The 22747-nt window shown below is 48.2% G+C and overlaps 2 protein-coding genes and 1 long non-coding RNA gene across 30 annotated transcripts in view; 1 reads left to right on the top strand and 2 right to left on the bottom strand.

The window, feature by feature from the left end:
• Positions 1-4018: 4018 nt before the first annotated feature.
• Amigo2 (adhesion molecule with Ig like domain 2) lies at positions 4019-6387 on the bottom strand. Its single transcript, XM_021632813.2, has one exon. It carries the CDS (start codon positions 6382-6384, stop codon positions 4825-4827), a length of 1560 nt encoding a protein of 519 aa, XP_021488488.1. The 5' UTR covers positions 6385-6387; the 3' UTR covers positions 4019-4824.
• A 500-nt stretch (positions 6388-6887) lies between these two features.
• The window catches only part of Pced1b (PC-esterase domain containing 1B), a 187552-nt gene continuing 171692 nt past the window's right edge, over positions 6888-22747 (top strand). For 11 of the 25 annotated variants that reach the window (XR_009593564.1, XR_009593566.1, XR_009593565.1 and 8 more), the window contains exon 1: positions 6888-7027. The gene's annotated coding sequence lies outside the window, so the exon portion shown is untranslated. Of the gene's footprint in view, positions 7028-7231; positions 7368-7583; positions 7976-8224; positions 8349-16116; positions 16369-22747 lie in introns of those variants that run through there. The other 14 variants (XR_009593568.1, XR_009593569.1, XR_009593567.1 and 11 more) reach the window with 6 other exon arrangements.
• LOC110546180 (uncharacterized) lies at positions 8862-16923 on the bottom strand. Of its 4 annotated transcripts, none has more exons than XR_009593570.1 (5): positions 16544-16918; positions 14222-16055; positions 11564-11943; positions 11004-11211; positions 8862-10402 (listed from the first exon to the last, which is right to left on the bottom strand). It is a non-coding gene; the product is annotated as an uncharacterized LOC110546180 (long non-coding RNA). The 4 variants fall into 4 exon arrangements; XR_009593571.1 differs by having other exon boundaries at positions 11004-11943; positions 14222-14445; positions 15957-16055; positions 16544-16905; XR_009593572.1 differs by having other exon boundaries at positions 11004-11975; positions 16544-16923.

Genomic DNA, 22747 nt, shown 5'->3' with positions numbered 1-22747 from the left:
GGTTGCTGGTTAGTTTTTCATCAATTTGGCACACCTGAGAAGAGTTAATCTCCAAGAAGGAATTGCCTCAATCAGACTAGCCTGTGGGCATATTTGTAGGACATTTCCTTGATTGATGATTGACGTAGGAGGGCCCAGGTCACTGTCCGCAGTGCCACGCCTACACAGGTACCTTGGGATGTATAAGAAGCAGGCTGAGCAGGTGATGGGGAGCAAGCTGGCAGGCAGCATTTCTCCATGGTTCCTGCCCTGACTTCCATCAGCGATGAACAGCATCAGGATGTGTAGGGCAAATAAATCCTTCCCTCCCCAAGTTGCTTTTGGTCATGTGTTATCAAAGCAAATGAAAGCAGCCTGGGACCCAGAGAAACCCTGTCCATCCCCCACGCCTTACAAAGCCATTCCAGGAAAACACCGGTAATACTAAAGAGAAATGTTTTCATGATTATTGTGATAAAAACAACTTGATTACCTGATACAGCAAACCAATAACCTCTCCACATACACTACTATAAGGAGAAATAAGAATCACAGACCTGGAGCTGCCCTTGGGAAGAGGAGGAAGGAGGGAACCGGGAAAAGATCTAGTGGGTCTTTTTAAAAGAAGAATATTCTAGCATATTGGAGAACAATGACATTTCAGTTCTCTGTAAATGGAACCCGCTCTCAAACTCCTTGGGATCTATGCTAACAGTGCTATAAGCTAATCAAATTAGAAGGCTCAGTGCTCATTGTCACAAACCCGATCTGTTATAGCTGCTTCCAGACTAAAAATAGCTTAAAAAGGAAAGAATCAGGGATGTTGCCATATCAAAGTAATTTTAGATTTCATAATTTAAGAAAACACAAGCCATAAGTTCCAGCCAGTGCTCTCCTCACAGGTCCATTTGGAGTTAGCATACCAAAATCTTGGTTTAAAAAAAAAAATTAGTCTATTTTAGGGGACTAAGATTTTTCTTTTTATTACTAGAAATCTGTATTTTGACAGGGCACATGAAGTCTGCTATGGCCACACTTAGCATGTGTCCCATCAAATCAGGTAGAATTACATGCTAACAAAATATCTTCAGTATGATTGGCAGGCCCCATCCTGAACTTCCCGAGTTAGGCCCTGTTTGGGAGGGCGGGAAACCCTTGTTTATCTTACTTTCCCCTAAGAGTCTCTGGAGAAGTCTGGCCCTGGACTCACCGCCTAGCCACTTGGTAAGTCAGGTGAAGCTGGAAGGTGTCCGGGATCCGCAGCTGTGATCAGCAGCTCTGCTGTGGCAAAGGGAATGAGGGTGGCCTGAGGACGCCAGCTGGATCCAGTCTCGACAGCGCTTAGTAGGACTCGCCAAACACACGTCTTCTCAGGTCTCAGCCAGGCTGCCTATTCCTCATCGGCTCTACCCTCACGAATTTCACCCATTTTTTTTTTCTAATTAATGATTTGGGAAAAAAGCTTATTTGGAAAATAAAATTCATTTTTTTCTATGCTTAATCAAGCAAAACTACAAATTAAATATTGAACTGCGTCTGGGGCGGCAGGGAGGTGTACCGCAGAAACCTTGCCTGCATGTTCAGCCTTCTCAGGCCCTCCCTTCAGGATGCTGGTCCTGTGTGTTTGCGTGTGTGCATCTGTGTACTTGCCTGTGCACACTTGCCTGCTGGGGTGGGGAGCTGGGTGCATGCATGCCACAGTGGGTGTGTAGAAGCAGAGGACAACCCCCTCGCGCTGGCATTGGCCTGCCCTTCACCTTGTGTGCCAGGCTTGCTGCCTTCCAGCTTCTGGGGTCTCTTCTCTCCCTCTCATCTTTCCATGGGGCGGTTCTGGGATTCCAGGGGCTTGGCTGAGGTGTGCACTTCTTTGCCCAGGTTCTGGGGATCCCAGCTCGGGTCATCAGGCTTGGCTTCTACCTCCCAAATCCCCACCCCTGCACCCCTAACGTTTTAAGATGAAAATTACAGTTATTTTATTCACACGTGGAAAAGAGTGAAGCTGGAATCTCTGCTTCAGTGAAAATACCCAAGGAAGTCTCCCATCAGGGCTGGAGAGATGGCTCGGTGGCTAAAAGCGTGCACTGCTTCTACAGAGGACAAGAGTTCCTGTTTTCACACCTCAGTGAGGCAGCTTAGTAACTCCAACCCCAGGGGCCTGGGCCCCTCTGGTTTGCACAGGTACCTGCCTTCACGCACACACATGCTTGTACTCTCTCACACCATGCTCACACACCCGTGCACGTGTGCACACACATGAAATAATAACAGTAAATCTTTGAAAACGGAAAGAAGGAAAGGTCACACTTGAACTGGTGGAGTTCTCCTTGAGTTTCCATCTCTCCGCACTGGCTTAAAAGAGTAACCCAGTTGCGTAAGCCCAGGTTAGTGCTTAGAAGGAAAATTACATAAAAGTATCGAGTGAGGTAAACTTACAAAGCACACATTAATTTTGTTCCTGTATTTAAAATGCATGAGCGCAGGCTCCTACTTAAAGATTGATATGCCCAGGCACTTAGGACTCCATACCACAACATTCAGCTCCAGGATTTATCACCATCTTTTTGGTCCCTGCGTTTGCTTGAAAAACAAGAGTTTTGAATACTCAGGATATTTCGTTGTTTTGTTCTGTTTAAAAGTTACCTTGGTTTCTGCCTAAGTTTATCCTGCCCTAACCTGGCACCTAAGCAGTAGAAGCAGCTGTGGTTGAACGCCATCACCACCTCACTCCCAGCACTGCCCCGTTTCTCTGTCAAGACAAATACTTAGCTCCTAGGGGTCAGCGGCTGGAAGGCCTTAGGGGTCGCATCCAGATGAGAAGCCACTTAGGGACCCACTTCAGTTACATTGCTGAAGGGGCGGCAGTTTCCTCACACCCCAGAGGCAGCACAGCCATGCCCTTACCTTCGGGGCTCCTATGATCCTAACTAATCATAGCATCCCCCGAGTTGGGGTTTCTCTAAATACGAAGGAAGAAAAGATGTCCCCCCCCCGCCCCCCGAGGTCATACCAGCTCCATGCACCTTCTAATACTTGAACGGCTGCAACTACTATAAAATGTTGGCAGGTAATGTGGCTCTGAAGGACTCTGTACAGGGTGGGGGATTTAAGAAGCCGTGGGGTCACTCTAAATGCTGTGTGATAATGTTCACAATCCTATATCGAGTTCCAGCTCTGCATCCTGTCCCCTGGGGAAGGGCCTTGTGACCACTTGCTCCTGCACCCCCTGCTGACCAGTCTGCTACAGAGAATCCCAGACAGCACCCGGGCAGCCGTCAAGCGTCCACTATTGCCAACTGTGTCCCCAATAAGTGACCACTGTCACCATCCACCTTCCATCCTCATCTGTGTCTGTAAGGTGCCACTGTTGACCATGCCCAGCTTTCTGTAGAAGATGCCTATCCGCTTCTCCTCGCCTTTGGTTACCCTTGTCTGATTTTATCCCTTCTCCACGCCCCTGGTTGTCTAAAGGTGGTCAGTCCTCTGGATCCCTATCTTCTCCAGGGAGCACACTGAGCCAGGGATTTCCTTTGCTCCTGTCATTTGCTACTGCTTGGTCATACACGACCCATGATTCTCTCTGAGCCTCCTTCATTCAAGCACCTGTAAGCTATCGTGCTGTGCAAGCCCATCTTAACCCCACCCCTATTTCCCCTCCTATATGGGTACGGGGCTACAGGGAAACCAGATGCTAATATGGGAAGGAACTTGAAGCATCAATTGGTCTGAGCCCTCCATTTTAGTGCCAAGAGAGGCACATGATTACCTCTTGGCAGATATGAGAATAATCAGGTCTTCCGGGCACTCACTTGACCTAAAACTAGAAGTTAAGTGTCTTCCAAACCTGGCTGGAATGCATTATATCAGAGTCATACACCGTGATGCAGAGTGACAATCTGATCAGAGCATATTAAAGCTGGGTCCCCCCCCACTAAAAGATAAAGTCCCTATTGTAATAACAATAACTTTGAAGAAGCATTTGCTGTACCATCTAGTCACATAAAACATCTTGGATTGCATTTGTAAATAGGCAACTAAGACGTTAGGTCACAGAGTACATGTATTTACACTGATTTAAAGGTCTAAAGCACAGTACATCGGGTCTATTTAGCAGGTCATATAACTTAGGGTTTCACATATACACAAGCGGGGGCTACCTGGACATCTTGGTACTGACACATGTGAGATCATTTGTACCTGGATACAGCAGAGAGAACGCGGAGAAGGAAGACAGCTAAACAACGACACCTTTCTGCACAACTTGCTTCGAACTACGTAGGATGTGGCACAGCTGTGGACGTGGTTAGAGTCTGTCCATTCTGGTCTGAAATGGTGATTTTGGCTGAAAAGCCTCTATGCCAACTTAATGCTTTATAAATAACCATTTCTTCCCTTCTGCCTCTTTTAAAAATAAAAGAAGCCACTAGTGTTTTTCTTAAAAAAAAAAAAAATGTTTTTTTAAAAAAGCTCAACTTTGGTTCTAGTAAGACAACAGTCTATTTTTAAAGAGTGCCAGCACATAGCTTTGCTCTTCCTTTAAGATAACTGAATAGAGGGATAATGGCCAGTCACACTGCCTTCAGGCCAGCCTTGGCATCAGCAGCATTGCTGAAAGCTAAGCTGAAGCTGCTATCCAGAACTTGAACTCTCAAAATCAACCACATCTTTCCCCAGCACAGTGAGCAACCAGTGTGCTCGGCTTCACTTCCTAGCAACCATCTTAAGACACCATTTGGTTTTCTCTCAAAAGACAAAACAGTTTCTGTCCTGCTGTTGATTTTGTGGAACCACACGAAGTTAAACAGGGAGAGAGTGAACCACGACACGGGACAGACACAGGCAACACGGTTAGGTGGAGGCCACAAAGGGTGTGTCTGAGAACACAGAATTGACCGAGTCTGAGTCCGATTTCGCCCTCGGGGACTTCAGGATGCCCTCGGCTATCACGGCCTCACTGGGGAAAAGCTTGACTTTCCCATTCTGTCCCGCTGCAGTATCCTTCAGGGGCTCCAAAAACACCACTCTTTTACCTGCCTTCCGGTCATCAGCAGAGGCGTCGCCAGCGGGGCCCGGGCTGAGGATGGAGGAGTGGGCATTGCTTTGGGTCAGCATGTTTTTCTGTCTCTTGGCTTTACATTTGCACGGGCATGGCGTCAGGTACAAATACAGTAGTACCAGGACTATACTGGCCACGCAGGCGGCGAGGGTGGTAAAAGCCGTGTTAAATGCCTCGTGAGCATGGGATCTGCTGATGGTGAAATTGCTCACATTTATCATGATATCCACAGTTTCATTCAACAGGCGCTGCCTATTCATTGCAATACAAGAATAAATTCCAGCATCCTCAAAACTAGGGTTCTCTATGACCAGACTTCCATTGTAAAGCACACGAAAGTTTCCCGTGTCTTTATCTGGCTCCAGCAGTCTGTTATCGGGACCCACCCAGATGAAATCGGTATTTCCATTGCCAGTCTTGCTGTCACAGTGGACGATCGCTCTCTCCCCAACCTGAGCCTCGTGGATGAAGCCAAGCGCGTGGAAGGACCCGTTGATGACGCTGTAGGAACAGTTGAGAAAGCTGTCCTGGAGTAGGGACAGCTGACGGGAGTGCCTGGAGTCCGGCCACAGGCGGCAGGTGTAGTCATTCTTAAAATCCATCACGGAGCTAAAGTGCCTGCGGTACCAGAAGATCAGCAAGGAGTACAGGGCACAGTCACAGACGAACGGGTTCCCGTGGAGGTAGATGCCTCTCAGCTGTCTCCCTGGCACTAAATTTATATGGTGCATTGGTATGGAAGGGATTCGGTTATAAGAAACATCTAAAAAGGTCAGATCGGGCAGCTTGAACCTCCCGACATACAGATCCATAGGGAACTCGGTGAGGAAGTTCCCACTCAGGTAGAGCTTCTGCAAGTGGGAGAGGCCCCCGAATGCTGCCGGGTCCAGAGAGGAAATGTGATTGTTGTAAAGGAGGAGCACCTCCAGCAGCCTCAGCTCCTGGAACGTGGCACTCCTCACCGACCTCAGCCTGTTGGACGATAAGTCAAGACACTTTAAATTGGGAGTCGTGGAGAAACTGCCCACGGAGATGCTGCTGATGTTGTTGTGCCGCAGGATCAGGGTGCTGAGCTTGACCAAGGACGCGGGAATCCAGTCGGCATCTAGCAGCCCAAGCCTGTTATAGCTCAGGTCCAGTCTCCTAATCAGTCTGAAGAGGTTCCCAGGCACCTTGGACAGGTTTTTGTTGGTGCAGCTGACGATGTCCGTGGCGCAGATGCAAGCAGAGGGGCATGCTCCTGAGGCACTGGGGCTCACCATCGCGGCGATGAGCAACAAGCACAGCAGCTCTCTGCAACCCGGTTTGACAGCTCCAGTCAGGGTGGGCAGTGTGTGGAGCCTCAACCACATTATGGTCGCCTCTGAGCCTCTCCCAGTGGCTTCTCGCCAGCTCGGCCTCCCACCAATCTGCTGACAATATTTAAAAAGGGAGGAAAGCACAAGTTAACTGCCACTAGTTAACCCTTCTGTACTATTTACTTTCGTTCCATTTAACTTTTGAAATGGGTTTCTTTTCCTTGCCAACAGGGTAGCCTTTTTTTAAAAAAAAGAACCTGTTAAATGCATTCCCCCCCTAGGTTCCTCCATCCTCCAACTCAGTAAGCTTTCCAGGTACCTTGTCTCAATGCAACCGTCTCACTAATCAGGAGCTCAGGGGTTTTGCTCGTTTGTTTGTTTAAAGGACGCCTCCTGCCCTAACTTCCTCCACCGACACACACACACAAACACACAATCGCATCCCGTAAACAATTGAACGGAAATACTTAGCCAGCCGTCGATCTAGCGGACCACTCACAGCGCTGGGAAGCCGCCGCGGCTCGGCGGAGGCCGCCGACGGCGGTGCGCTCGGAGGGTCCGCGCGTCCGTCAGTCGGTCCGCGCCCCGCGCGCTCGCACCTTCCCTCCTGCTCCCGGTGGGCGGCAGCCTCTCAACTTTGGCGAGTTTCGAGGCGGCGGCGCGGCATCCCCGGCTCTGCGGCGCTCGGCGGCTGCAGGTATCACCGGAGCTCGGCCGCGCCGGGAGCGGGGTGGGCGGCGGGTGCACCCGGCCCGCCGGTGGCGCTCGCAGGCTGCAGGGCCCGGGCTCCCGCGCCCGCCGCCCGCCTTTTATCCCGCGCGCCCGGGGTCGGGAGCGGGCGGGAGGCGGGTCCCCGCGTCCTCGCTCCTCGGGCGCCGCGGCGGGCGGAGCAGGGGGGGCGCAGCCAATCGCAGAGGCGGCCCCGTGCGGGCTCCGCGCCGCCTCTCGGCCGGGTGGGACCGCGGCGAGGCCTGCGACTCTGCACCCCCAGGCCCCGCGCCCCTCGCCCCGCACCCGCGGGGGAGCCGCCCAGCCCGGTAGGGAGCCGCCCAGTCTGCCGGGGAGCCCCGCGCGCGGTGGCCCGCAGGTGGCACCCCACCCCGACCTCGGAGCCCGGCTTAGGGGCTGGGGCGAGGGGCCTGGCGGGCGCTGTGCACCGGGTGCTTGCCGGGGTCCCCGCCCGGGTTTGGAGGAGGAGGAGGAGGAGGACAGGAGCGAGGGCCGCGGCGCGTTCCCTCCGGCACCACCGGGGCTTGGCGGGGGGTGGGGGGGCGAAGGCGCCGCGGGGACGCCCCTCGGTTCCCTGGGAAAGTTCGAGCCCTTTTCCTAACTCAGAGAAGGCGGCCCGAGGCACCGGGCCCAATTCTAGAAGCAAAGGGGCAGGAAAGAAGGCTGAGCAGACCTTCCGGCTGGAGTGCAAAGATAAGGGCATTAGCCTTAAAAAAATAAAATAAAATAAATAAACAAAAATCCGGAGTCGTGCTGGCGGCTCCGGGACTAGGCTTAATCGGGAAGGATGGCTACGTAGGAGGACTTGGCCTCTGGAGGCCACGCAGCCACCAGGCTCCAGTAGTCTGAGCTAGCATGCTGGGAAGGTGCAGGCTGGACAAGGCCATGGGAAAACGAGGCAGAGAGCTTGAGGCCGGTGAGCTTTATGATTAAAAATCCGTTTTTGTTTAAGGCTTCAGCGACGGGATTTGATTGAGCCAAATGATCCATTTGGCCGTGGTATGCGGATTAAAAGAAATAAATTACTGTCCCTACAAAACATGCTAACTACAGTAGAAGGGATAGGGAAGCAATAAAAAGGAGACAAAATTGGGGAGACAGCTGGAGCAGGGCACGTGACTGGTTAAACTACTTAAAAGCTGAGCTGATTACCCCCTCCCCCCAGGCACCCTTAAATGCAGTGAAAACTCCCAGCGTGAGTTTTTGGCCATGGGTGGTGGGCCAGCGTGTGGCGGTAACCTGTTTGTGGACCGGTTCCAGTGTTTTCAAGAGAGAGCAACGGGATTCAAGTTAGTTTCACTTTCATTCAAGATTGGCTTTTACCGAAAGCGTCCAGCCTGGGGTGCTCTAAGGGTTAATTCTTCACTTCCCCAGGGAAATAGGGTATGACTTTCTGTCAGACCACACCCCCTGACTCCTCAAAAGACTTGGTCTCAAAGCCTTCATGGTCACCAGGTTGAATGATAAATAACCTGGAAATGGACGTCAAAGGAGTACTATTTAACTGACCAATAAGTGCCCGGGTTTGCAGTATTTTACTAACATCCTCTTGGAAGGAGACCAGGAAGGCTGTTTAAACCACCACAAAATGATCTAAAATGGGTGTTTTGTTTAAGAAATGGAGAGTGGATGGTACTTTGCTATAGCTGAAGGCAAGTTGCAGGAGTGTCATGACATCACTTCAGTGCACGAAACAGCTGAACCCAAACTCACAGGCAGGTTTGTTTGAGACCTGATCTGTGGGCTCCCCACATACGTCAGAGGCGAGAGAGGGGTGAAAGTTGTGTGTTGACCAGCACGGAGATGAGAAAGCTGCCTTTAATAATGGCAAAAATGTACATAGCCTTATTTTGTGGAAGATAATACTTTTTTTTTTTAATTTCAGGCATTTTTAAACCTTCATCTTCTAACATCCCTACATTAGTTCTATAACAAAATGCCCCCAGAGGGTGCTTTTTTTTCCCCCAAAGAAATGTAATTGCGCTGACAGTCACAGAGGCTAGATATCCAGGGTCACGCCACTCCCTCAGTTGAGCCTCTAGAGAAGGCCCCCATGCTCTTCACAGCACGGTAGATGGAGTCGTGGCAGGGTGACAGAGGAAGTGATCCCACAGCGTACCGGACAGGTCCAGGAGCCAGGTTTGTTTTTTATAACAGCTCTAGCACCTGCAGTCCCTCGAGCCCTGCCTTAGTCCCTTGTAAGTGTGAGCCTCCATGAATTAATTACCTGACGTCAGGCCCCACCGCCCTAACACAGCCACACAGGGTTAGGCTCCTATGGCGTGAATTTGGGGTAGGAGTGGGGGGACAAACACTCAAATCATAATCAAACCGTAGCATCTCCTCTCCACTGGAAGGAAAATTCTGTGACGGTAGTGTTCTCCTCCGTCACGGTCACCGTGGTAGAGGGATCAGTTCTAGATGGTGATGGCGTCAGTCTGCTGTTCCTTTACGTGTCAAAAAGCTTGTCCGAAAGCGGAGGGGCCTGACGAACGGCAGAGTCCTGGACCCAGCCACACCTGAAGGCCTCCAGATGCTCTCTCTTTTATAACTCCATCACTCACTGTTCCCCGAAACCCTGTGCCTTGATACTGTCCCATCACCCAGATGATTAATAGCTGTACTCCAAACTGTTTGGAAATGGAATGTGTTGAAAATGGTCTTGAGGCTCCGCTTGAAGAGTTTGAGTTGAACAGAACAGAGAAGTTTCTTCCTCCAACTTGGAAGGAGTACCAAGACAGATGGCCGGAGCCGTCTCAGGCGCTAAAATAGGACAGATGGGTGTTCCTCTGGTCTTGTCCGTGTGGTATTTTCTACTGGTATTTTTGACCGTTTGATCATGACTCCAGTGGATAGTAGGAAGTGGCTGCGACACGTGACTTGGTTTTTTGAATCTAGTGTGCTGAGATGGGTGTGATCATGGAGCGCCTTCCTGGCCTCAGACGCCGCTCCTGGATGGAGGCAGTGGTTGAGATGCAGTCTTGGGTTCTTCTCGCTCTGGTTTATCTGTCGTAAGCTGTCATCACACTGGGGAGGCTGCGAACCTGGCAGCTGTGCAGTGTGTGAGGCTGGGTGTCCCGACAGCCCCAGCCTGGTCCTGATCAGGGGATTCCGTGTTCCACTGGTCTTCAGTCCATGCTGGAAGCCTGAAGGAGCTGGGTTTTGGCATTAGCAAAGGAATCCAGCAGCAGCGATGGCAGCGGTGGGGTGGACTTTGCCGTTGAAAGCAGGGGCCAGCAGGCAAACAGTAAAAGCTTCTTGGTTTCCAGACCGCCTTCATCCGTGCTGTCTCGTCTCGCAAATCCCTCCCAGGCTTGCCGGGCATGTCTGCCTCCTGCTTGATCTAGTTAATGTGACAAGCAAGATTAACAACAACACAGCCATTTTTACTAATACTATGGGTTTTCTAGCCTATGTGTGGTTTTATGTTAGTTCCTTTGATACTAGCAAGTTTTCTGTGATCCAGTGAAATCTCCCCTTCACCTCTCTCGGTGTGTGTGTGTGTGTGTATGTGTGTGTGTACACGCGCGTGCATGCCTAAGGCACTCTCTTCTCTAGAAATTACGCTTAGGGAGCCCTCATTGCCAGGTACCACTCATAATACTGGACCAGGAAAGGGAGTATCCCTGAGAGCAAGCGTTCTCATAATAGATATACATAATTCAGGAGTTAGAGCGCCGGACGCAAAGGGTCACCCAGGACTTCAAGTGAGAGAAATTCACAGACAAGAAGGGTACGCTTAGAAGGGAGATGCGGCTTAAAGGAGAAGATTAAAGCTGTGTTGCAGAAAGCAAGAGCTCGGGAGAGGATCCAAGGGGCTTTTTATAGGATGGTAGAAACTAAAGAAAGACCAGAGAGATTTCTACTCTGATTGGCTCGGTCTTTGGGCCTATCGCAAGGCTTCTGCGCATGTCCAACCGGGGAGATGCTCGCGCGCCGCCCACCTGATGCTCTCTCCAGTTCGGGAGCGGTCACGCTTTGAGTGGCGCTGCTTGTCTCTGGTTTGTTCCTCGCTGTTGCGCTTGACGGTCTGTTGGCAGTTGGCCCTGGCTGCTGTGGCTCGTGCAGGTGTGGTGGTCTTGGACCCTGGTGGGCTCTGCTATAGCCGTTCTGCAGTCTGTTCTCTCTTCGTTCTCGTAACTACTCTCTCAGCTGCAAAGACATTAAACTGCTGATTTTCTTGGTTATTTTATAAAGCTCGTGGTCTGTGATGTGGGCCCCTTTCTGGAACAAGTGGAGGCTGTTTGGAAACGTTTTTTGTTTTGTTTTGTTTTGTTTTTTTACTCTCCATGAAGCCTGTTATAATCCGCTGCATTAGAAATAAGAATACGCGAAGGGCAGCAGGGCCTTGCGAACCTTCCCCAGGGAGAGGGACAGCCAGCTCGCCTGCCAGAACTGGCTTAGCGCCCTCTCCTTCCTCCCATCTGGTCGTCGCGGTTATCCAACTCCCCTAATGCCCCCTGTATCCCCAGCCTCCATTTGACTGCTACAGCAGGGGTTTTACCCAAGTGTTGACCCGCAGGAAACGTGCGGCTTGGCCACCCAACTCCAGCAGTCTTTCCCGGTGTCGGCAGGCCCCTGCTGCTCTGTGGCCATTGTCCAGTGTCTGCTAAGGTCAAGCACTCTGTCCCAGGACTCTCCCTGGTGGAGATGCATTTCCAGGGAAGACTCAGACTCCGCCTCGGGTGCTGTTCAGCAGGAGGAAGTGGCTCCGTCTCTGAGGGTTTGGCTTTTCTGGTCCTGTGCCTAGCTCGGACCTGCGGCATGGAGCCTTCGCTGGGTAAGAGCGATCGCTCACCCCGTTCGAGGTTTGAGTGGCACTGGATCCAGCCCGTTAAAATCCCTGCAGACTTGGGTTGGCTGTACCTGAACCTGTGATGGTGACTGAGGGTGAGCAACAGTGTCAGGGTTGGTTTCTGGACATGCAACGACAACAAAATAATTAATTCAGAAATAACATAATTCAGTAAATATAGAATAACATATCAGTCTATAAACACATTCTATATCCATAGATTTAATACATTATATATTTATAGATAATAATATGTAAATAATGCAGTAGATACATAGTGAACCCGAGGGGTGCCTGGCAGCGCCCGCCCGTGTTGCATTGTGTGACGTCACCGCAGCCTTGGTTCCGAACACACAACAGGCACACTTGATGCTGTCATGCCATGCAGCACCAGCAAATGCTGCCCGAAACACCCCAGCTCATATTCAGCACTAGCGTATGCTATGAATTGCGGTGTTTTTGCTGCATGTACAAGGTTTTCTGCTCATATAGAAACATAATGGTCTAATTATGAAAAACGAAAACATTTAATATTCTGCTACCGCAGTTCCTCAGCATGCAGGTACTGAATTACTATGTTTGGATTATGTTGTGGTGGTTTGTTTTTAAATGTTGTTGTTAGAATTGCCAACTAGCGTTTCATAAAAAAAAAAAAAGTAATTAAGCAAAAATTGACTTAGGATTAGGATAGAATTTCCAAAATAGCCTAAACATACTTCTGCCATTTTATATTATGTGTTTATGCAAAGTAGTTATCATCACTGGTGGTGATAGATCAAAGCATCAATCAACTCAGAAAAAAATTACTGACTGACCTGTGACGGTGTCTCTCAGCGTCAAATACTTGCCCTGATTTGAAGATTTAATTCTTTTTTTAAATCGTGTGTGTGAGAGAGAGCAAGAGGGTGAGTGAGCAAGAGAGAGAGCAAGAGGGTGAGAGAGAGAGAGAGAGAGAGAGAGAGAGAGAGAGAGAGAAGGTGCCCTCAGAGGCCAGAAGGGGGCATTGGCTCCCCTGGTGATGGAGTTACAGGCAGTTGTGAGCCCTCCAGGTGCTGGGGTCTGATCTCTGAACTCTGGTCCTCTGCAAGAGCATCACATAGTCTCTACCAAGGAGCTGCCCCCCAGCCCCCAGATCTAATTCTTTTTGTGAAAATGAAACAACCACCTTCACCTCGTTGCAACGAAAGCTTCCTGTCATCTCCAATAAATATTAAAATTACATACCAAAACTTGTTTTAATAGAAAAATTTTATCCCAGTATGTTTTCAGATTGTATACCTAGCATATATATACATACATACATACATACATACATCAGCTGTCTTGTAAAAATGTATAAGGCAATAATGGGTCATGAGTGGAAAAGTTTAAGAAGCCCATCTATATTGCTATCTAAAATAATATGGAAGGATACTATTTGGGGACATCAAAATTACAAAATGGTAAATTCTGATTCTTGTAAAAGAAATATATATAGGTAAATAAATATATAAGTTATATATTTATATATATTTGTAAATAAATATATAAGTTATATATTTTGTATAGCTTCTGTGAAAAAATTATATTCCTATGTCACCAGTGGTTTTTAAAAGTATTTCTTTTCTTTCCTTATCTGTATACTCTATTATTCTGCAGTACTTTTATGATGAGAAAAATACTCTGGAAAGTTCTAGCTGGTTAGAGTTTCTCGTTAGTGGTGGTTCACATTTAATAATCACCCACCTCCATTCTGGAGAGCCAGACCCTCCTGTACTTCTCAAGCAGGCAGTGAAGTGCCTTCTGTGGGGTGGGGGAGGTGCTGACAGCTGCCACCTATGTTGGCACTAGAGTGGTTCATTGGGCAAACATTTACTAAGCACCTACAGTGTGCCAGGCAGTTAATGTGAGAATTACAGTGATCTGACAGCCACACCAGTGTGATGGAAATGAGGCACACAATGGAAATGGAGTCTTTACTGGGCATTAGTCTGCATTCCCAGGCCCAGGTCAGGACTTGACATCCTTTGTTGAATTTCAATGGGAAACACTGGGAGTCCTCCCAAGGCCAGCTTTTGGGAAGGTCTCATGATGCCCTGTCCCTCACCACCATTTGTTTTTCAGTGAGAAATGAAAATAATAATAATTAAGGACCTTTTCTCTAATCGTGAAAATGCTGGGTGCTTACTGCAGAAAGATTGGAAGGCAGAGAAGTAGAATCAGAATGTCATTCATAATCTCACTGGTAAAATAAATAAATAAATATATCTGCTCAAAGAATAAATCCAATGGAGAAACCTGAAGTCTGTAATAAGGTTTTCTTCTTTGTCATAACGATACATTGATAAAAACAGACCTCCCACCCCCTCCCGTCATGCTCCTCCTTACCTTTTCCTTCTCCTTCTCCTCCTCTTCCTCTTCCTCTGGCTCCTTCTCTTCCTCCTTTTGTTGCTGTGTAACCCAGGCTGGCCTCAAACTGGCCACCTCCCTATCTCTGCCATCCAAATGCTGAATTTCTAGGACTGCATCACTGCACCTTTTCTTTCGTATTCCAAACTCGGCCTCAGGGATGAAATGCATAGGTTAGAATTTGCTTCTAAAAACCTGTGGGGCTGAAGAGATGGTTCAGTGGGTAAAGAGATTACTGCTTGGACATGAGGACATGAGTTCCAAGTGTTCACAACCCACCTACAAAACTAGACCCACATGTCTGTAACCCCAGTATTCCCCAGAGATGGGCAGATCCCAGAGGGCTCGCTGGCTAGGCAGTCTAAGTGAAATTGCAAGCTCCGGCTCAGGTAGAGAGCTACTGAAGAGATTTTGTACCAACCTCTGGTCCCCATGCGTGCAAATATATGCCCACACGCAAACATAGCATGCACACACACACACACACACACACACCAAAAAATGCACATTTGAAAACTCTGTGTGCTGAAACAATGCTCGTAATTATCATGATAACCTCTTAGTATCTGGAGCATAAATGGTAGGGGTCTGTTTCCATTTTGCGCATTACTAGCCTGAGGGATCATGTAATTGAATTCCTGAATGCCATCATATCCTCCGAACTGGGGGTCACCGCCATCCTTCTGATCCATACTGATAGCATTTCACACTCCCAGTTCTGAGGATTTCGTTTACTCAAAATAACATCTGAACGTCTCTCACCAGCTAACACTGGCACAAATGAAGTAAGAGTGCGCCGAGAGAGGGAAAGGGAAACGTTACACAGACAGCATAACCACGCTGCTCCATCAGCCACTTCGAGCAAACGCAGGCCTCTGTGATGGGTGCTCCCCGGGTAGTTTGCTGTGGCACTCTGACCCGTCTGTGTGTAGCAGTGAAAGGTGGCGTCACATTCCCCAGGAGAAGGACCTCTGGAGAGACCACGGGAGTGTGGCCGTAGCAAGCACGCACGGTCGTTTGCGCTCTGTGCTGTGCTCACTGAACTGCTTGCTACAAGGACCCTCGGGCTCGGTTATTGAAACCCCCCATTTTCTAACGAGAGCTACTCCAGGGCTTAGTTGGTGACCTGACCCAAGATCAGAGGTAGAACCTGCTCTTTTACCCCGGTCTTTCTTACTCCGGTTTCAAGCTTCCCCATTAGTGCTAATGCTTCCCATTTAGGGACTAGCAGGGCTGACCATGATTTAAATTCCATTCAGCAAATATTGTTAATCTTGGCCACACTCCCAGAACTATAATGTGGTCGCTCTCTTCTAGGAATCTTCAGTGTGATTAGAAATAAATTTGGGCAGCGCCGCAGTATAGAGAATGCAACTCCAAGCTGGAGGTGGCTGAGAGCCCAAAAGCTTGCCCCAGAAAGAGGCAAAACTTTAGCTCTTACTCATTTTGTTGACAAAACTATCTGATTCAATGAAGCAAGTGTCTGTAAGTAAAAACATTATTTGGGAGAAACAAGTAACCAGAGGTGAAAATGATTTCAGAATTAAGCAGTTGTGCAGGGCATAGGACACACACTTTGATCCCGTTCTTAGGGGGCAGAAACAAGATCAGCTGTTGAAGGCTAGCCTAGGCTCTGTAGCAAGTCTGAAACTAGTCTGGGCTCCCTGAGGCATTGTCTCAGAAACAAACGACAGGAACAAATGAATGAAGTAACCTCAAGAGTCCTCCTCTTCATGACATCAACAGTAAAGATTTATATAAGCAAAGGAACATGTATCTCTCCCGTGACATGCACCATTGGTCCGGAACCACCCTGTAATTAAAAGCCAGATAGCAGTGGATAAAAATAGGGTGATATGGTAAAACGGACCGTTGAATAAAGAATCCAATCCCCGGATTTGGGTCCCGATTGCTCTGTTTCTTGGCTGTGTGACCTTCAGTAAGTAAGTCAGCCTTGCAGATTCCAGCCTTCCGGCTGTGATGTAATGGAGCTAATGGTCTGATTTTGCGAGATTGCCTCGGGTGAGACAGGTGAATAGGGCTTTGGGAATTATGAAGCTGTAAAGAGAGCATTTTGTCTCGCTGCCCTTGGCCTCGGCCGTGCTTTGATAGAGCACAGATGTCTGGTAAGTGTTTGTGGGACCTAACGGCCAGGTTTCTGTATGAAATAAACTGGGCTGGAGAGGCGGCTTATCACTGTATGTTTACAGCCAGTTACGTGGTTCCGGTGCCCTGCTCTTGCCAGTGTACCTCGGGTCCCCGTCTGCTCAGCCCACCAGAGGGGTCAGCTGCTGTACCCACCTGGGCTTCCCAGGGGCCCTGGGCACCGATGAGGGTGACTTCTCTGGCGGAGGCCTTTAGGAGTGGAGACGGGCTGACTCAGCATTCAGTGGAAGACACCCAAAGAGAACTACAGAAAACGCAAACATGAAAGAACCGCTTCACAGAACAGTTACGACACACTGCCCCTTGCCTCCTCCTCTGTGGCAGACAGTCGTGGCAGAAGGTGTGGGTTTTCTTGGCAGCTGCTGCGCAGGAGCAAACAGGCTGCCGGAGCGTGCTCACGGACATTCCCCGCTTTCTGGAAACAGCAGGGTGATGAGAGCACAGTTCCTGTGGCAGTTGTCCACACTTGCCTCAAAATAAAATTCTCCACGTAGTCAGTTACATGTATGACAGTCGCTGGGGGAGTCACGGAGGACCTGGCTTCTCAGCTGTTGAGTCCATGAGTGTTAAAATGTTTGCCGGTTGGCGGGGTGGTCCAGGCGGGGCCAAATCAGGAGCGCCGGCATAGCTGTCACCTGCAAAGCTCAACGCTTGATATTTTGGGCATCTTTCATACATAGAGAACGATATAAAACAGAGCCAGAAGAATATGTAGCAAGAGTTCAGTGGATCAGAAGTCCGTGTCGCTCGGCTGTACTTCATGACTGAGAGATACCGGAGTTACAGACAGGAGTGGGTGGGGTGAGTGTGAAATAACAGTACACCATAATATTAGATGAGCTGAATATTTAGTGGTATCAAGCCAACAGGCAGTCACTGAAATCTTCCGTGTTTATCGAGACAGAGTCTGGCTTTAAACTTGAGTTCCTCTTGCCTTGTGCTAGGGATGACAAACACACACCAACTCCAATTTTCAGTGAACTAGGTTTTTTGTTTATTATTGTCGTTATTGTTGTTATTGTTGTTTGTTTGAAGCAGGGTCTTGCATACCCCAGCCTGACCTCAAACTCAGTACATAGGCAAAGGTGTTAAGTCCTGCTTCTCCCGTTTATACTTCTCAAGTGCTGAGCTTTCGGGAAGAAGCCTCCATGTCCTGTTTAGGCAGGGGCTGCATGCATGCTAGGCCCAGGACTCTACCAACATTCTCACCCCCAGCCAACCTTATTACACAAGAAACATAACAGCCTCCCATTCTGCCCTAGTGGGAAAAACTTGCTGTTGCTCGTTACACTGATGTCTCCTCTCTTCCCTTATCAGAGCATTAGCAAAGGAGAGAGAGGTAGGGCCTCACTGTGAGCGAGCTAGAAAGGAGGGGAGGAGAGAGGCACGTGGATCAAGAATGTAGAATCTGTGTCAGAAAAAAAACTGTCCGAGGGGCTTTCTCGGGAGATAAAGGCTCAGAAATAAGTGAGCAGAAGCAGGCGTTTTGCAGAGCCTCAATAAAATAAAATATGATGGTAACTATGCACAGTGGAAGGAACATGAACAACCAAATAGGCAGAAATTGCATTCTCTCCAGCTTAACTTGATGGCGAGGGTAGGCAGGAGGCAAGCGGGAGGGCAGACTCACAGAATGGGGCGAGCAGAAGAGCCGTGTGCCCTGAAGGCCACCGGGACACAGTGCCTCTCCCAGCTCAACTGTCTGCTGTTTTCTTGCGGCCCCAGCCTCCCAGTGGCAGTGTCCTGACTTGTAACGATGCAGATACCTTTTTATGCGTTATGTTAGTGGACTCGGTGCACTTTTTCTCTGCTTTGGTGCTGAACTTAGAGACGAGTCATGCGTACTTGAGGCTTTGTGGTTAGCTTGTAGATCTGCGTGATATTTCATTGGGTGGCGTTATCACAATTTCCCTAGCCATTTCATTAACAGCGGCATTTCGGTAGCTTCTAACCTGTGCATGCGTTCGTGTGTGTGTGTGTGTGTGTGTGTGTGTGTGTGTGTGTGTGTGTGTACATGGAGCCCAAAGGGAAATGCCAGGTGTCTTTCTCAGCTCCTCTCCCCTCTGGCTTTGGAGACAGAATTGCCTGCTGAACCCGGAGCACTGATTAACCAGCCGTTCTGCCAGCGCCAGGCAAACTCCTGTCTCCAGCTCCGTAGTGCTGGGATGATAATACACACCCAGCTTTTTCATAGGCCCTGAGGACAGCTTTTTCATAGGCCCTGAGGTCTTCGTGCTCACATGGCAAGCCCTTTGCCAGGTGAACCATATCCCCAGCCGAGCTTCAGCTCGCAGTCCATGGCAAGTACTGTTTCTGTGTATACTCTAACACTTGCATTTGGTGAACAGGCACGTTTCTTTTGTTCTTGTTTGGTGGTGTGTTTGTTGTTTGTTTGTTGTTGGTTTGAGACAGTCTCTTGTAGCCAAGGCTGGACCTAAAGTCACTATGCAGCAGAGGATGACCTTGTAGTCATGGGACTCAAGAGATGCGCCGTGACACTTGATCTCACAGTTTCTTCTGAGGATGTACCTGGGATGGATTTGCTGGGTGAGGCTGTATTCATGTTCAGGACTAACTAATAACTACCAGCTTCCCAAAGTGGTTCTGTCCCTTTATCCTCCCGCAAGGAATATGTGGAAACACGTGTTCTTAACAATCTCTGCCAACACTTAGCAGCGTTTTTCATCCTTTTATCTTAGTGTGGCTCCGCTGTGGCTTTAATATGCTCATCTTACCGAATAATGACTCCCTTGGCTTCACTCATTTTTGACGAAAAGAAGTTCTTAGCTTTAATAGAGTTGATTTTATTCCATTGTTTCTTTTGTGGTTGGTTTGTTTTTCTGTTTTGTACTTAAGAACAGTTTGATCCAGGGTCCTGGAGGGGTTTGCCTCTGAAGGCTTCATTATTTCACCCCTCGGTTTATTCTGCAAGCCACCAGGAGCTGGCTTTTGTGTGTGGCATCAAAAAACACTTCCCTATTCCCCTTTCCTACTGAGTCACAGGCTCACTTTCCTGTAAGTCGTGTAAATGGTAGGTAAGCAGGGCTATTTTGGGACTGCTCCATCTTCCACTGGACACACACTGTTCCAGGACCCACAGGCTCATGTTTGATTATCAGTAGCTTTAGAATAATAGCTTGGCCACTTGTGCTGTAAACCCCCGCGCCTGTCCTTCTAGAACACTTGGCTCCCCTAGCCCTTCCTAGTGACATGTTAATTTTAGAAAGTTTTGTCAATTTCTGAAAACGACAGGCATCTTGGGTTTGGATTGGGGGCTACCTGGGAGTGTGCATTCATTCGCAAGTGCTAACAATGCACTTCTCACAGAACAATGAGCATGCTTCTGTTTATTTGACTCTGTCGTGTTTTCTCGGTAATGCCATATACTTTCCTAATCTCTAATAAATTTCCAAGTATTTGAGTTTTAATTCCATTGCAAATATGTTTTATTTTCTATGTACTTCTTGCCGGTTCATACAAATATGCCTAACTTGTGGAAATTTTGCTCAAGGATTATCTTATTATGTCCAAATGATAATTTTATTTCTTTCCATTCACCACTTTCTTCTCTCTTCTGCTCTCTCTCTCCCTCCCTCTCTCTCTCTCTCTCTCTTAGACCTCAAGGTTATATAAAAGTGGTCACAGGACAATACAGGCTCTGGAGGGGCATTTCCAGTGTTCGCCTTTGACGTTGTGTGCTTTTAGCTATTTGCCAAGTTCTGGTCCAGTAGCTAACTGGAAGGTATTTTCTCAGTATTATCATATGCTTTTCTAATTTCTACTAACTCAGGAGCCAAAGTGGTATTTCTGGGGGCCTCTCAGCACTGGGAATGCCTGCAGGACTTCCTCCCCTGTTGGTTTTAGAGTGAGCTGATTCTGAATTGGAGACCATCCTCACACACAGGCTGAACTGCACCCACAGTAGTTTCCTAATACATTGTTAAGATATTTTAGAAATGTTTCTAAAGGAAGAAGAAAGTGGAATTTTTTTCTCCTAATGCTCATCCCAGTTTTTAAATCGCATTGTGTTATTTTACTATTTTGAATGTGTCTAAGGGCTTTAATCTTCTTGAAGAATTCTGGAATACAGGTACTAATTCTTTTCAAAATGCTTGGAAGAACTCACTGGTGAGCTGTCTGGGCCAGGGTTTTCATTAGGGAAAAACTGTCTTCCATGACAGGCTACCTTTACATTTTTACATCTGTTTGTTATCACTAGGAGCACACATGTGTGTGCCTAGCACATACGTAGCGTGTGAGGACAGCTTGGAAGAGTGAGCTCTCTCCTCACACTATGTGAACCCCAGCAGTTGAACTCAAGACTGGTTCCAAGTGCCTTCATCCACTGAGCCATCTCACTGGCCCTGGGGCTGATTTATAGTACATTACTGAAATAGTCATATTTTTCTGTGTGCTTCTGTCAGCTTTGGCAAATTTTAGGTTTCGAATTTCCGAATTATCAAATTCCTCAGCATCAAGTTATTTTTATCCTCTTTGCCCTTTTTGTATTCCTGTGATCCACAGTGAGACTGTCTTCTTCACTGTTCCTTACCTGTGTTAGGGTTCTCTAGGGGAACAGGGTTGATAAAATGAACATATATATATATATATATATATTCATGTATATATGAATATATGGAAGTTACTGGAGCACCTTACGGGCTCTGGTCTATGGAGTCCAGCAATGGCTGTTTGCCAACAGAAATGCCAAGAATCCGGTAGTTGTTCATTCCGGGGCTCTCAGCAGTTCCAGTCTGGTGCTGGAGTCCCAGGGAATTCCTGGGGAGTTGCTGCTTTGGTCTGCATGAAGAAGTAGGCTCTAATACCAGCAAAGGATAAGGGGCCTCTCCAGTGAAAGCAGGACAAGCACCCTAGAAGCAAACGTTCTCTTCCTCCACGTCGTTTCATGTGCGCTGCCACCAGGAAGTGTGGGGCCCAGATTTAGGGTGGGGCTTCCCACCTCAAGAGACTCGCTCACAGACATGCCCAGCTGCTTGGGCTTTAGTCGATTTTAGACGTAGTCAAGCTGCCGGCCGAGGGTAGCCATCACAAGTGCACCCTTTGTCTTTGTCAACTGGACAGTCGATTCAGTGTCCCTAATAATGATTTCCAAAGGAGAACAAAAACCGGGTCAGTCTACCTAATGTAACTACCCCCCGTACAACTGCAAACTCATATGTTTCAAAATGCTGCCTGCTGAGTCCTTGACAGGGCTTCCACGTACTTGGCCTAACTAGGGCCCTTGAGGGAATGAGGAAAAGACAGACAGATGGACACAGAAAAAAATATCTGGGGTCAGGTCGAATGGGCTGTGGGAGTGCGCTTGCCGCAGCTGAATGGGAGCCGGGGTTATTGCATACAGATGAACAGGAGGCGGGGCTACTGGCAATGGACAAGGCTTCTGACATACAGCTGGGTCACGTGGTCGGATATTCTCAAATTTATTTTAATATTTTGAAATTGTTGAGACTTTATTGAAGGAGATGGATGTCAATATGTTTATACGTGTGTGAAATGAACGTGGATCGGTCACTAGTGTCTGCGAACTTTACATACATAAGAATAGTGCCAGATGTTAATTGTGCTATTCCTGTCTTCTGTATACTTGCTGGTTTTCTTTTTCTTTTTCTTTTTTTGTCTTGCCTTTGTCTACCCGTTACTGACGATGTGTTCGTTCTTCTCAATGCGACTGTTGTTTTATACACTTTCAAGATTCTTCCCCCCCACTACTAGATGATCAGATACTTAGATCTGTAATATCCGCCTGCTTACAGTTCACACGGATAATAGTGCAGTCCTCGCTTTCATGCCTCCTTCTTGGTTAGTTTTGGGAGGGTATGTTTCTCTTTCCTTTTACGTCAAACATGTATTATATTTATAGCATATAACTGGGTGTTAAAGGACGGTCTGACAATCTTCATCGTTTATTTCAAATTGGATCTTTATTTCAGGTGTAATAAATGATATGTTGGGTTTGTAGCAATCCACTTTTCATTTCCTTCCCTATTATTTTCTGCCTTTCATTTCTGGTTTCTTTTGTCATTTTTTCGTGCCTCTTTTGGAATACTAAAACTATTATTCCATAGTAATGGGAACAGGGACTGTCTCTGACATGAACTGATTGGCCTGCTCTTTGATCACCTCCCCCTGAGGGGTAGCAGCCTTACCAGGACACAGAGAAAGACAATGCAGCCACTCCTGATGAGACCTAATAGACTAGGATCAGAAGGAAGGAAAGGAAGACCTCCCCTATCAGTGGACTTGGGGAGGGGCATGCGGGGAGAAAGGAGAGGGAGGAAGGGATTGGGAGGGAAGGAGGGAGAGAGCTACAGGGGGGAT

The sequence above is a fragment of the Meriones unguiculatus genome, chromosome 8, assembly GCF_030254825.1.
Source record: "Meriones unguiculatus strain TT.TT164.6M chromosome 8, Bangor_MerUng_6.1, whole genome shotgun sequence".
NCBI classification, from domain to species: Eukaryota; Metazoa; Chordata; class Mammalia; order Rodentia; family Muridae; genus Meriones; species Meriones unguiculatus.
This window is presented reverse-complemented; position numbering and strand designations above follow the sequence as displayed.

What these genes read in the sequence shown, in the direction of transcription:
- Amigo2 (XM_021632813.2), bottom strand. Translation starts at nt 6,384, where the DNA reads ATGTGGTTGAGGCTCCACACACTGCCCACCCTGACTGGAGCTGTCAAA.